The sequence below is a fragment of the Mugil cephalus genome, chromosome 7 (assembly GCF_022458985.1).
Source record: "Mugil cephalus isolate CIBA_MC_2020 chromosome 7, CIBA_Mcephalus_1.1, whole genome shotgun sequence".
NCBI classification, from domain to species: domain Eukaryota; kingdom Metazoa; phylum Chordata; class Actinopteri; order Mugiliformes; family Mugilidae; genus Mugil; species Mugil cephalus.
This window is the reverse complement of record NC_061776.1, coordinates 12,940,123-12,954,677: the sequence shown is the minus strand read 5'-3', so window position 1 is coordinate 12,954,677 and position 14,555 is coordinate 12,940,123. Positions and strand designations below refer to the sequence as shown.

The 14,555-nt window shown below is 41.6% G+C and overlaps 1 protein-coding gene and 1 long non-coding RNA gene across 3 annotated transcripts; one reads left to right on the top strand and one right to left on the bottom strand.

Moving 5' to 3' along the window:
- Nucleotides 1-1,823: 1,823 nt before the first annotated feature.
- Nucleotides 1,824-6,612, top strand: gata6 (GATA binding protein 6). Of its 2 annotated transcripts, none has more exons than XM_047590440.1 (7): nt 1,824-1,974; nt 2,512-3,411; nt 4,046-4,218; nt 4,936-5,061; nt 5,157-5,244; nt 5,336-5,433; nt 5,793-6,612. In XM_047590440.1, the coding sequence occupies exons 2-7, from the start codon at nt 2,571-2,573 to the stop codon at nt 5,952-5,954; spliced, it is 1,488 nt and encodes a 495-aa protein (XP_047446396.1). In that variant the 5' UTR covers nt 1,824-1,974; nt 2,512-2,570; the 3' UTR covers nt 5,955-6,612. The 2 variants fall into 2 exon arrangements, with proteins under 2 accessions (XP_047446396.1, XP_047446397.1); XM_047590441.1 differs by lacking the exon at nt 1,824-1,974 and adding an exon at nt 2,015-2,359.
- Nucleotides 6,373-13,743, bottom strand: LOC125011299. Its single transcript, XR_007113155.1, has 2 exons — nt 13,286-13,743; nt 6,373-9,099 (listed from the first exon to the last, which is right to left on the bottom strand). It is a non-coding gene; the product is annotated as an uncharacterized LOC125011299 (long non-coding RNA).
- Between the last annotated feature and the right edge of the window lie 812 nt (nt 13,744-14,555).

The following is a 14,555-nucleotide window of genomic DNA, read 5'->3' as shown; positions in this document are numbered from 1 at the left end:
GCGGCTACAAATAATGCTGTGGCTTTGTGCGTAATGGTAGCCTACTACTAAGCAGCAGGTAGGACAGAGTAGCAGCTACCTAATAATGATAGCTTTAGTGGGAGTAGTGGCTCAAGGCTATGCGGGAATTGTGTCCATGGAAACAGCAGTAGCACCAATAATAATAGAGCATGTTTGATTAATTCAGCAGGCCTCTATTGCAGCAGTATATCAGTGGTAGTGCTTATAATCTAGAAATATAGCAATAATCATTAACAATATGTTTCTTATAATTAGAAATAAGTCCATCTGTGTATGTTATTGGTATCGCGCGACTATTAACAACTTGTAGTAGCAGTAATCGTGGCACTAGGGTAATTTTAATCATGGTAGAGTCCTCGGTTTATTTGCAGTCCAGTCTGCTGCGTTATAGCAATGGGCTTATAAATGCACAGTCCTCACTGTATAGCGGCTGTAGCAGCAGTCACGTCAGAAGTACTAGACACACTTGAGTGCTCCAATCTGCCGCAGTATCACCGGCAGTATTTGCAGTAACATTATTATCCTCCTTTCAGACCGAATGTAATAATACCTGCTGCGCGGCGAACCAAGGAATGGCCGTCAGGGCACACGAACAGACCTGTGAATGATTCAATTGACACCTCGCTACTTTTGATCACTTCACTCATCGCCTTGTATATTCGGGCTGAACGAATCATCGCGGTTCAAAGCGAGGCTCTTCACAGCAGCAACAACAGCAGCGGCAGCAGAGGCGTGCGGAGAGTTTGTGCTTCCACACACTTGAGGCCATTTAATCCTCAATGAAAGCGTCTGACAAAAATAAACGAATTAGGGGGGGGGGGGGATTATTGATCACTGCGCCGAGCAGAGAGAATAAACAAAAGAGATCAAGACTTGAAGATATACGCAGTAATAAATAGAACCACACAAGGCCTTAAAACTACATTTTTATTAACGGACCAACACAATAAAATAGTTGTTTTAATTATTAGTTTAATCCAGTCTTGTTTTATTTTTTTTGTGGCGAAAATAATTAATGTTTCTCTTGAACATAATTAGTTCCAAGCCTTTATCAGGCAAACGTGTACAAAAAAATATTATTAAGTAAAATACAGATAAAATATAGATTAGATAAACATATACTGGCAAAGGTGCAATTACGCGGAAGTAGCATTTTACAGATGCTGTTGAAATGGAGCTAGATAAACAAAACTTTTGGTCCATTTAACTAATTAACTTAGTGTCCTATTGACTGGTCGTGCGATTTTTATGTAAATAAATGCAGATGGTAGCTGTCACATTGCGGCTGCGTTATATTGTTCAATAATTTCCCTCTCCGGTGAAGCCAATGAAACAGAAGAAGTGTAAACGCGAAATGGGAGCGACTGCGTAAAGAAGACGTGTCACAAATTAGTACACAAGATGGCTACTAATAATGTAAGAAAAAGTATGTGGCTTTCACGCGCAGTGATCAGCTGTAGAGTTCAAATAAAGGGCAGTAAATAAACCAATAAAAACAGAAAAATAATTACAAGAAAAATCGTATAAGTCTTTAGATGGTGAAATAATTTAAAGGTGTTAATAATAATTGATGGCGGTTATTGATCAGGACTTTTGATCAGGAATTAAAAAGCTGAGAGGGGGGAGGGGCTTGTCATAACTGAGAAAAACACTGTGATTGCATTTACAAATGACTGTAGGTTTCAGACATGATCAAGTGTCTTTTCTCTCTCTCTTTCTCTCTCTCCGTTTTCTCGTCGTGATTGATTGGAGGAGTTCACCGGCTGGCACCCCCGTCGCGTTTCCAGCCGCTCACGCTCCTCATGATTGGTCCGCCTCCTGCGGCCGCGGCCACCAGAGGCGCCTCCTCTCATAAACCTCGTCAGAGCGCAGTAACGTTTCCCATTACTTCCAAGAGAAGCGGAGAACCACTATTAGGAACTTTGCGTGCGACCTATGGCACACAACTAGCAGGTACGCGGCGTCTAAAGTGTCTTAAAGTCTCGTCTTTTTCTACCTTCTTCTCCTACTTCGCAGCAGGTTTGAACCTCTGGCCGTGTGGGGCGAACTAAACGCATCATTTCGGTGGTATTGTTTTATCGCTCCAGCCTGCCTCTCTGTCCTTATCTGTTTCGGGTCTTATCAAACGGTTATCTCTTTTGCTGTGAAGACATATTGCGTTTTGTTTCCTATCTGTTGTGTGTGCGCGCGTGTGTGTGTGTGTGTGAATGTGTATGTGTGTGGGAGGATAGGGATTTGACACGGATGGACCCCAGTGCCTCTTTTAAGAGAGCTTGATGGGAGTAATGGCAGTCACTGTGGGCTGGATGTGTTTCACTGGACCTAGAGATGACACCGAGTCAGTGATCATTAACATTCGTAGTGTATTAATATTTTGTAGAGGACGTGTACTTAATTTAAAGATGAAAACAAGCTCTAGGTCTATATGAGATGCTGGTTTACAGGAACGTGTGGAGTCTCTCTCCTGATGTTTAATTCTTTCTGCCACAGGGTAGAGTACTCCCTGAACATTTTTGTTAACCCCTACGGTGTATGGAAAGTGCTCCTGGATGGACCTGGGCGAAAACGGCTGGTCCATGGTCAAGCGAGAAGTATCCAGCAGCCCAGGGTCACCGGCTGAGCAGAACTACCTGACCGGTGACAGCAGGAGGGACGGTCCCACCTCGGATGAGCTGAGGACGCCTCCGAGCGAGCTTGACGCACTGGGACACCGCCGCCACGACGGCAGATCACTACACTCCTACCTTCACTTTGGACACCATAACAACACCCTGACCACTACGGAGGACATCCCGCTGTTTACGGATTTAGACCAGGGGAGCAAACTCGTCCTCTCCACCGGAGCGCACAAGGCGAGCTTGCTGGTGGACCCGACCGACATGTACCAAACACTGGCCATAGCGGCAGCCCAAAGCCAGACTGGATATGATTCCTCCTCTGGAGGTTATATGCACTCCAACCCCAACTCCCCCGTGTATGTCCCCAGCTCTCGAGTGGGTCCCATGATACCCAGCCTCTCTTACCTGCAGGCCAGCGGCTCCGCTCAGCCCAGCCACGCAGTCTCCAGTCACTCGGTGTGGTCGCAGTCCACCCCGGAGAGCCCTTCGTACAGCACCGGGAGCCCGCACACCTCCAGCCGTTTCCACTACCCCCCGAGCCCGCCCATGAATAACGGGGCGCCCAGGGACACCGGCTACGCCAACACACTGAACGTGAGCAGCAGGGACCAGTACAGCCTCTCTCGCCCCCAGATTGGGTCCTACGCGAGCCCGTACTCTCCGTACGTTGCACCCCAGCTGACCTCGCCTTGGACCGGGGGACCATTTGATAACACGATGCTGCACACCTTGCAAAGCAGAGGCGCGCCCTTGATTCGAGGACCAAACGGAGGTAAGAAAAAAAGGAAATTAGAGAGGGACCTGGCGATGGGATGGGATTATTTTTCTTCTTATAATCTATGATCGAAGAAAACAAAAAAGAAAAACGTTGATGAGGTGAGGTCATTGTGATTTTGGTGCTTTTATAATACAATTTGATCTCGATTCGAGTTGAAAATGTGAAAAATTATAAATCAAAATTATGCCAAAAAAGTAGCACGAACATATTGTTTTTGTGCTTAAATTCGTGTTAAATTTGGTCTAAAAGAACTCATGCGTGTGTGCGTCAGTCCTGCAAAAAACACAAGGCCTGACTGTGTGCTGCGCAATCGAAAATTAAAAATGATGTAAAATTTAAAATAAAATAAAATCCTTTAAGTTTTCAAGCGACACTAACACAACATCACAACCTACACAGATTGGAAATTTGCAAAATTCATAACTCGCCACTTTAACACACTCGATCTGTCTTTATGTAATCATTTCACTCTCAACACGAAATCTGTTTTTCATCCACCTGACATAAGAATGTTCAAGACGCACAGCCCCTCAGAAAAATCACGGAAAGATTTAACTTTCACACACACAAAAAAAAAAAAAAAAAAAAATGTACGTCATTCTAAATAACTCTTTTTTCCCACCCCAAGTTTCAGATATTCTCGACGACATGGGGGAGAGCAGGGAGTGCGTCAACTGCGGATCCATCTCCACGCCGCTGTGGAGGCGCGACGGCACGGGCCACTTTCTCTGCAACGCCTGCGGCCTCTATAGCAAAATGAATGGTCTGAGCCGGCCATTAATTAAACCGCAGAAACGGACGGTAAGGAGACAGGGGGACCACTTAAGCGCTCAATTTCCTGCCTAATTGTTTCAAACAATGGCTGGGGGTTATCGCCGATGATATTCATCTAGATGAGTAGACTCCCTGAGGTGATACAGGTTTTAGTTCAGTAATTTTTGCTTCGTTGTGTCTGTGATTTATCACATAAAACAGGATAAAAAAAAAGTTTGAGTAGTTTTAAGCTCAGTGTCTTTTCTGTAAACTGATCCACATCATTAGGACCAAATGATATTAATTCACAAATTAACAATCGTAATTAAAATCTGAAATTAGAAGCAATCTATTCCATATAATTTAAAGACTTTATTCCATTTGAACTTCCCGATGAGGGTTGTTAACGAAACTAGACACTTAAATTCTATTCAAAGTTCTTCAGGGTAATTTCATCTAAATTTGCATCAAAATCGTCTAATCCTTACATGTGCCATTACGCACATTTTTTTCTTTTTTTTAACAAGGAAATTAGATGCCACTTTGGACCCATTTTGCAAAAGGCTGTGCGTAAAAACGGATTGGAAGTCATAATAATACCCAGGGCACAAACAGCTGAATTTTATTTAAATGAACCAGCCTCTTGCATTTTAAAACTCCAATTTTCAAGTTTTCAAGTTTAAAGCTCCTAAAATATTCCAAAGCGTCAGGGCTTTTTAGTGTTAAAATTCAGTACAATTAACGGTTTCATGCTTTCGTCACCAGTCGACGTCCAGAAGAATCGGCCTTTCCTGCGCTAACTGTCAGACGAGCACGACCACTTTGTGGCGCAGAAACGCGGAGGGAGAGCCGGTGTGTAACGCGTGTGGGCTCTACACAAAATTACACGGGGTGAGTTCAGATCTGCTCCCACAGTTCCAACATTTTTTCCCCCAATTAAATAAATTAAAAAAAAATTATATTAACTTAAATGGTTAATTCCGCAGGTACCTCGGCCGCTCGCCATGAAGAAAGAAGGAATCCAGACAAGAAAAAGAAAACCAAAAACTCTGAATAAATCGAAGGGGTCCTCTGGTGAGTTACTGATGCATACGTTGCTCACATGCGTGCGTGGAAGATTCCCAGTACATGTTGCTGTAACAAATATGTTTTTATGTGTTTATAGGAAACAACAACTCTGTCTCCATGACTCCCACGTCCACCTCTTCATCCAACTCCGAAGACTGCTCGAAAACAAGCTCTCCCTCCGGACAGGTGTCAGGGGTAAGGGATTTTTAAGAGACAAATTAAATGTTGACAAATTTAATTATGATTGCACACATATCTGGTTTGGACGGGACTTTTTTAAAAAATGCAATAAATAAATTAGTAAATATGAGCCTTGCAATTATTTTTAAAGACTTTACCAAGAATCTATTCTTACACGTATTTATCACATGCATGCTGACTGTTACTCTGTGGTGGTGATTTCTGCTAAGCAGTGTGTCACTATTACTTTACAGTAAGATGAGCTTCACATTTCACATGACCTGATACTTTTATTCTCCCAGTTATGTAATGCGAATGGTATCCAAGTCCAAAACCTCAAAAAAGGTTGACACTTGTGCATTCTGGTGTTGCAGGTGAGTTCATCCGTCCTGTCCAGCTCGGGGGAGGGAACGGGCTCGAGCTCAGCGGTCAAGTACCCGGGACAGGACAGCCTGTACACCAGCGTGGGCCTGACCCAGTCATCAGACGTAGCTTCAGTGAGGGGTGAACCCTGGTGCCCCATGGCTTTAGCTTGAACATCTAAAAGCCCATCAGGACGGACAGAAAATCGTTGGCCCCCCCTCCTCCTTTTTTTGTTTTGTTTTCTGGATGCTTTGGAAGTATTTGAGGGGCGAGTTCGTTTTCTTCCCTCTCAGCTCGCACGAGAAGGGTCGGACAAGGAAAAAAAAAAAGAAGCTTTGGCCACACTGCAAGCTTGAACCGAGCGTGGAATATCTGGGATTGGGGGGGTCCAGGTTGGATCTTGTTGCCTTATAAATAAAAACAACATCAACAAGAAGGGGAAACGCCAGGCCAGACGATCAATAAGGCGGCCCGCCGTGGATGGTTTCTGGACCTGCCGTGCACTCAGTATCTCTCCCATCCGTGGCGCAGAACTAGATCTGGGTTCTTTAAAGAAAGCCATCGTGTACATAACGGATTTCCTATCTGAAGAAAAAAAAAAAAAAAAAAAAAGGCTGTTGATTGGATATCAGTGCTTTATACGGCGCTATACTCTTTGAGGACATTTAGATTTTTTTTATTTTTCCCCACAACTGGAATCATACCATAAGTGCCGAGACAACTTTTATGAATCAAAAAAAAAAGCAAAAAAAAGAATATTTATAAATCTTCCATTGTTGAAAACATGGCTATGATTGTTAATAAAGATATCAATATAGAGTAGAAGTTAAACCATTCTGATGTCTTCTTTTCCATTTTTTTTTCTCTTTTTTGAGTGTTAGTAGTATACAGTAGTGTTGAATCTGCACATGTTTTCCACTGAAAGCTCTTACTGTATTTGACTGAAACTAGTTTGGTTTAAACAGGGTATAAATGACTGTGTCATATAGTGTTTTCTTTTCTTTTTGATCATTTACTAAATTGTTTTTGTTTTTTGCAAATAATCGACTCCTTCAGACTAATTATTTTATATGTCAGCTGTTGGTTAGCATCAAGGTACTATTCTCATAGCAGAGGCTACAAAAGAGGCTTTTTTTTTTTTTTTTTTAACATGTAAAGCAGTTGGATGGTTTGTTTGAACAAAGCACACCCAGAGTAGCTGTAGGGACACTGACCTTTATGTTTTAATATATAAGCTGCAGGAGAGGCTGCACCAAGCTGACTCACTATGAACTGTATGTCTTTCACAACATGTATCATTGCATCATCTTAAACCAAAATCAGATGAAGTGAACGGTGAGGTCACCTCCGAACAAATTCACACTACTTGGGTGACTGTGACGATCACGAGGAAAACCGATTGTATGTGTTCTTTTAAAAAAAAAAAAAGACGACCTCACGCGTCAGTTCAGAATTTGAGAAGGATTTTGATTTGTCTCGTCTGTGGCTTCGGCAACGGTGTGGGAGATTTAAGAAGCAATTTCGGGGTCGAACGTCATCCATGCCGAGACCCGAAGGCAGCCTGATGAGTTACATGTAAATCTACGAAGGAAGAGGAGGTTCCTTTTCTTTTCCTTCTTTCTCCTTTTATTCCCCCCACAACAACCTGCTTCGTCTAAAAAGAGCATGACATTCACAGTTCTGGATTTATTTATTTTTTTAAAATATGTTTTTTTTTTCGTTTTTTTTTTTGGTTTGGTTTTTTGGTCATGTTTTATTTTATTTTATTTTTTCCTTTGGAACATTAAGAGAAATTATTTTTATTTAAATTCAGTCCAATGAATTGTTTTGGTGATGCAAAAAAATAAAAAAAATAAATTTACAGCTTGTTTTTAAAAAAAAAAAAGAGGGGGAGAGAGCATCAGTGTTTGGCAGTCATGGAAAGAACCGTGTTTTTGCTTGAGTCATTCACATCTCTGCCTTAACTCCCCGTTTCTCCTTGGCCGATCGAAACCTCAAGAGTTTTATTTTCTCAGATGTCTCTCGGAGGAGGGGGAGGAGGAGGTGGATAAATTCAGATGTGTACCTAAATGTGTTGCAAGATGATAAAAAAAAAAGAAAAAAAGAATATGCTTTAGGATTTCTGGGTGGTGTGCTTCTACGCTCTGCCTACGTTTCATTAAAGCAAGCATTTATTCTCCCTGACATGGTTTTTACTCCAGAGTTTCCTTTTCTAGTGGCCCCCGGTGGCTTAGAGCACAATCCACTTTCCCGTGTCCTCTTGAAAGAACAGCTCAAAGTACCTGTCACAATGTTTACTGTACTTAAGAGAATATGGCCTGTGAGTAATACCACATGAAAAGATTTTAGAGATGGTTAAGATTTATGCACAGGATTAGCGTTATCTGTCTGCTCTTTGACATATTGATTTAGCTAGGTTTATTGAGTGTGGAGGAATGTGCTACACTGCATAGCAGCCACATCCACAGTTTGGAGGTGAACCTTGTTATTGCACCTATTTTTCTCGTTTAATATTTGAGAGATGACATTAGACTATTGGTGGTCCGTCCTGAAGCTCGATTTGTTTTCACGTTAGTCGCCAACTCTACCTGAACATAAAGAAATGGAAAAGTTCTGCGCGTGTTTATCTGTTGGTGGGAGACCACCGGGCTTTATGTTCTTGAGCTCCCGAGCAGATAAATTGCAAAAACCACCCTTAGATATGTAAATGCAAGCTAGTGTTGAACTCAAAACACGGGCAAATATTTATAGGTTTCTGAATTTATGAGGTGGTCCTACCTTGGCACTGTCTGACTGGTATCCATGGTGCTACGAGGGGAGGAAATATAAACACAACAGCGCAGAAATCCTCCCTGCGCTCTCATCTGGATAGCTGCTCCCCGAGCTGAGGGTCACATACATTCAGGCTGACAGTTATTATCTGTGAGAGTGGTGGAAAGCGATGGTGAGAGATGCTTGTCACAGGAGTAGAATTGTGTTTAAAAAAAAAAAAAAAAAAAAAGTGGTCAAAAGCTGGAAAGAGATGGGAATGATTGAGGCAGACAAACACACAGACAGAATGCAGATCTTGTTGGCAGCACAGGGTTGAAAGTCCTCCCAAAGTAAACAACGCGGACTAACCGAGCAGCAGACTACAGGCCTCAGGGCTGTTTGGCCATTGGGCAGCAGCACAGCATGGCGCAGCGGCTCCCTAAGGAGATGCCCGTTGATCTTTCCATGTTGCCTTTCAAAGGAGAACGCTTCTGGCCCAGCCTCCGGAAGAGATGGGATCTCTGACTCAGCCCTTTTGGGTTTCCTCGACAGACATGGTGGCATGTTCTGTGAGAGAGAAAACACTTTTTAAACCCCGTGTCCGTCTCGCTCGTGGCGTCTTTTAGATTTGGAGCGGCAACAAAAAAAGAAGTGTTTGTGTCTGCAGAGCTTTTGTTTGTTCTGGATTAGTGTTATTCTGTGATTTGTTTGCCTCGTCAGATTCATAGAAAGCCAAAGTGCGATCGCAAAGATACGTCCGAAAAGCACTCCGCCGTTAGCATACAGGAATGTGGGGGAAAGAACGAAGGCGCCTCCTCCTCCTGTCATAAATTCTCACCGTCTTAATCACAGGAGTTTGTCACACACAAGTTTCAGTTCAATATAAAAAGCGTTAATGAGGAACTCTGGCCGTACAATCAAAACAGTAGTAAGCAGAGTCTTGTTAAAAACTAAAGGACAGTGAAACGTGCGACTCCACACATCCCACTGATTACATCATTTAGCTATGTATAGTCAGTGTTACTTATTACAGAAACAGAGGGAGTGTGTTCAGGGAAGGCTGGGTGTTGGAGAGCGAATTACACCGCTGGTGGTGGAGAAGAGGGAAAATCACACGGTGCGACGCAAGGCCGTGTCCGACTCTGAGTGTATTAGTTTGTACTGAGGAATGCCAGGAAGTTGTCAAGTGTGTAACTAAATGACAGGGAATGAAATCTGAATGTATAGGAAAATAAAGGTTGTTATGATGAAGTTTCTTGCAAGCTGAAAGTTAACGAGGAGGTAAACAAGTTACCAGGTTTAACTAGAAACTTTTAACCAGAAAAGTTTCTAGTTCTGATCAAATTTAGACTTTATTTAAATATAAGTGTGTACGGGAGGTGAACTTTATAATAATATTTAATTTTATATGCTTTTGTTCCAACTTGTTAGGTATTTAAAATGCACAATTAAATCAGAAATGAGACGTCTGCTGCGTCCCTTAATATGAAAAAAGCATCCTACAGAAATATAGCCTCAAATATAATGCGTGTTTATGATTAACTAGAATCATGTAGTTTAGCAATCTGAGATTTAAAATTAATTAATATGAATGCATGAATTACTACAAGCTTGCTAAACCAAATGAACCAAATGCTAAATTCAAAAATGCTAATTGCTTAGCATGTATTTTATTACCCGTGCAGATGTTGGGGCATAAATTATAGATTTGATGGTGAATTTGACAAGCGCTGTAAAAGAAGAATTTGCCCTTAGTGGATCTTATCAAGTGTCAATCCAACATATGACCACAGTCAAACTCACTATTGTGAAGAACGTACGGTTCCTGCAAAGAGAAGTGCATTTTCACCGACTTCCTCCGAGATAATGTGCCTCGAATGAATGAAAGCAGAGAAATTTTACATATTGGGGAAATATTTCCCTACTTCAACACGTCTGGTACTGCAAGTACAGTAAATAAACCTCTACTATGATACGCAAACATTCAAGACAAATAAAACGGTGCTGGGAGTGAAGCCCAGCCCGTTAGTGGAATAGCTAGTCACGTTTTGTGTTTGTTCAATCTGTTGTTCCTCCTAAAGGTGCAGACAGCTGGGGACTTTCTGTCGTGAATGCTATGCCACGCTTGCACTCATTCACACACGGTGTTAAGAATCGTAGACTAATGGCTTTTAATCGAGAGCTGAGTGCGTTAGGATTGTCAAAGGACATGACACGCTCATCATGGGAGATGCGTGTTATGTTGTCTCATTCTGATCCTGACGTTTCTTAACCTTGTCGATTTTGTGGTTTAGATTCATTATTTTGTCCTGTATGTATGAGATGCTCTCATACCTAATATTCCTAATATTCCTAAAGCTAACCACTCAGTTGGTTTTCTTTATTATTAGGAACAGTTTGCCACTTCAGCTTCTTATTTTAGCACGTCAGCATTTTCTAATTTGGACAAAGTACCGCTGAGGCTGTTGGGTAACCTTGTTTGTAGATGTTGCCTCATTAACCAAAGTACTGGACAAAAACACATGACCTATTTCATCCTGCACCACATTTCATGGCAGCCTTTGCAAATGAGTTTAGATAATTTCGGTCAAAACTGGTATTGTAAATAGTGGTACTACTGGGCTACAAGGAGCAACTGAAAGAGACCTGTATGGAAACACCAGCTTGCAACATGCCACCGCCCATTTTCTGAGAGATGCAAAGGTGAAACAGCGGTAAAAGAATTAAATTACTTTATAAATGAGCCAAAGACACCGTATCAAGTCCACTCTGGCTGCAACGAAATGGACGACACACAGAAAAAGCATAAATTCGGTCTACTGGGAATCCAACCCACCTGAACATCTACCGTGAAAAAGCTTAAATGCTTCAGCTCATCAAATAAATTTAAATATAAGACAAAGATAACACAAGTTAACAAAAATGTAGTTTTTATTATTATGGGAAACCTAAATCCAGACCTACATGGCCCTGTGTGAAAAAGTGATTGCCCACTAAACCTAATAACTGGTTGGTCCACCCTTCGCAGCAACAACTGCAGTCAAGTGTTTGTGATAACTTCAATGAGTCTTTTCCAGCACTTTGGCCCACTCATCTTTAATTGTTGTAATTCAGCCACATTGGAGGGCGTGGGAGCATGAACTGCCTTTTAAAGGTCATGCCACAACATCTCAGGAGGATTCAGGTCAGGACTTTGACCAGGCCACTTCAAAGTCTTCATTCAGAGGTGGTCAGACTTGCTGGTGTGTTTTGGATCATTGTCCTCCTGCAGAACCCAAGTTCTCTTCAGCTTGAGGTCATAAACAGATGGCCAGACATTCTCCTTCAAAATATTTTGGTAGACAGTCATGGCTCCATTTATCACAGGAAGTCTTCCAGGTCCTGAAGCAGCAAAACAGCCCCCAGACCATCACACCACCAGAGTTTACTGTTGGTATGATGTTCGTTTTCTAAAATGCTGTGTTACTTTTACTCCAAATGTAAGGAGACACACACCTTCCGAAAAGTTCAGCTCTTGTCTCGTCAGTATTTTCCCAAAAAATCTTGGGGATCATAAAGATGTTTTCTGGCAAAACTGAAAGGAGCCTTTCCGTTCTTTCCACTCACCAGTGGTTTTCATCTTGGAATTCTTCCATGCAGGACATTTTTGTCCAGTCTCTTTCTTATGATGGAGTCATGAACACTGACCTTAACTGAGGCAAGTGAGGCCTGCAGTTCTTTGGTTGCTGATGTGGGGTGTTTTGTGAACTCTTGGACCAGTCGTTGCTGCACTCTTGGGGTAATTGTGGTCCTGGGAAGGTTCATGACTGTTCCATGTTTTCCCCATATGAGGATAATGTGTGGCTCACTGTGGTTCACTGGAGTCCCAAAGCTTTAGAAATGACTTTATAACCTTTTCCAGACCGATAAATCTCAGTTGCTTTCTATCTCGTTTGTTCCTGAATTTCTTCGGATCTGGGCATAGTGTCTAACTTTTGAGGATCTTTTGGTCTCCCTTACTGTGTCAAGCAGGTCCTATTTAAGTGACTTCATGATTGAGAGCAGGTGTGGCAGTAATCAGGCCTGGGTGTGGCTAGAGAAATGTACGTTTGGATTTTATCGCCTTAATAATAAAAACCTTCATTTAAAAATTGCATTTTGTGTTTACCTGTGTTATCTTTGGCTTTTATTTAAATCTGTTTGATGATCTGAAACACTTAGGTGTGACAAACATGCAAAAAAAAAGAAATCAGGAACACTTTTTCACATCACTGTATTTTTTAACCTCTTAGCTTTAAATCAAAGGTAAGAAAATTACCTGTGAAATATTTTACTTTTCAATCCTGCTAGTTAGCAACAGCATTGTGGCCTAACAACTGAATTAGCTACATTATAACCTACCTGTTGAATAGTTAGTGTTACAACCAGCAACTTTTAGTAGCCAACGAGCAAAAACCAACCACTTATTCTTCATATGACAAATATATATAACAGGACAGATTTTGTACAATTGTTAGCTGTCTTGATTCTGTGAAGCATGTTCTTTGGATACGTATTATGGCCAATAAGCTTCTGTGCCACTGGTGTTGATATTAATTAAATAGATGTAGAAATGGTTTGAGCTTTGAGCTGATTTATGCCACAGACTCAGGAAAGTGTCCAGGGTGTCCCACTCTTCACAGCAGCCAATAAGAGAAGAGTCAACAAGGAACAGTCCACAGCTAGGATGCTAATGTTATTAAACAAATGTTAAAACTGAAGGTTAAAATCTCACCTCCACTTCTCCCTGAAGAATAGGCATCCAGTGTTGAGTGCACCTCCCCAAACATTTTCTCATCCACAGCATTTTATTTATTTCACTGTACAGGAAAACAAAGCTACCTCTAGCTCTTCTACTTCTTCGTTCTTCTTCGTCTTCTTCTTCTCCTCCTCCTCTGCAGGTGCACTGACATCTCCTTGGACTGGAGCATGGTGTAATTAGGTTTATTTTTACAGCAAGTTGTTTTTTCCCCCACTGTTTTGTTTACATCCGCTTCCCGCGTGAGACCCAATGAGACCACGTGAGGTGGTGCGTTCAGTGCCCCCTACTCTGCCGCGAACATTTAAATGCTCCCCTCGTACCGTGCATTGAGCTATTGTTTTTTATTTTCGTTTTTGTTTCGTTTTTGTTTTTTTTTTTGCTTTTGGGTTTGTTTATGTTTTGTTTTTCGTTTTTTGTTGTTTTTTTGCTTTTGTTTTATTTTTTTTTGCAAATCATGCAGTGTGTGATACGGATTCAATCTGACGTCAAAATCGTGTGGGATTTTAAACACTCCTGTAGTCAAAGCCCAGTTTGACTGTGTCCAAAGACAGGGGAGATCAGCGTTTTTTGATTTATCGCGAGTGCAATCAATTGCATGCCAACTATCCGTCAAAGAGCAATTATTCAAACTGGGTTGTTTAAATGTTCAAACTGTTTATGCAGAAGGCATTGTAAATCTTCATCAAAAAATTGCCATTGGGATGAGAGCCTATTCTTTGCCACGCCTCTTGCATGTGCTAACTCCTGTAAATACTGTATGTGTTAACCTACGTCTGATTTAGTCGTATTTCATTTCCTGTGTTTATCATTTAGAGACGTAGAAGTGCAAAAACACGTATGAAAATATTACAAAAAAATGTTTATATCAGCGAAGTCAAATGAACAAAGAGACGTACAGCTTTGTTACAGCAGATTGAAGGTGCATGGATACTGAAATGGTAACTCCTTCTCCTCTACTCTTGTCCCTCGTCAACTTTTCATGTTTATTTGCAGGAACAAAGTAACGTATGTCATACATGTGACAAGCATGGCATCAAATCAGTTCCTGTTTCTAAACAGAACAAAACATTAGAGCTCAGTTGCTCTCTAATGGAAAAGCTATTTCACTACCAATCCCTCTGCTTAGAGGGGTCTGGGCTTTGAAACCCAGCCACTAAATCATGTAACCCGTGTAAGTATTTTCTGCAGTCGCGATCCAAGGAGTATGCTGAGATTCTTGGGAGTTCAGTGCAAGGTTACAGCT

Excerpts from the sequence above, each read along its gene's own strand:
- gata6 (XM_047590440.1), top strand. The coding sequence starts at position 2,571 with ATGGACCTGGGCGAAAACGGCTGGTCCATGGTCAAGCGAGAAGTATCC. Across the intron at positions 3,412-4,045 it reads GATTCGAGGACCAAACGGAG|TTTCAGATATTCTCGACGAC; the intron begins GTAAGAAAAAAA and ends TCCCACCCCAAG. Across the intron at positions 4,219-4,935 it reads TTAAACCGCAGAAACGGACG|TCGACGTCCAGAAGAATCGG; the intron begins GTAAGGAGACAG and ends TTTCGTCACCAG.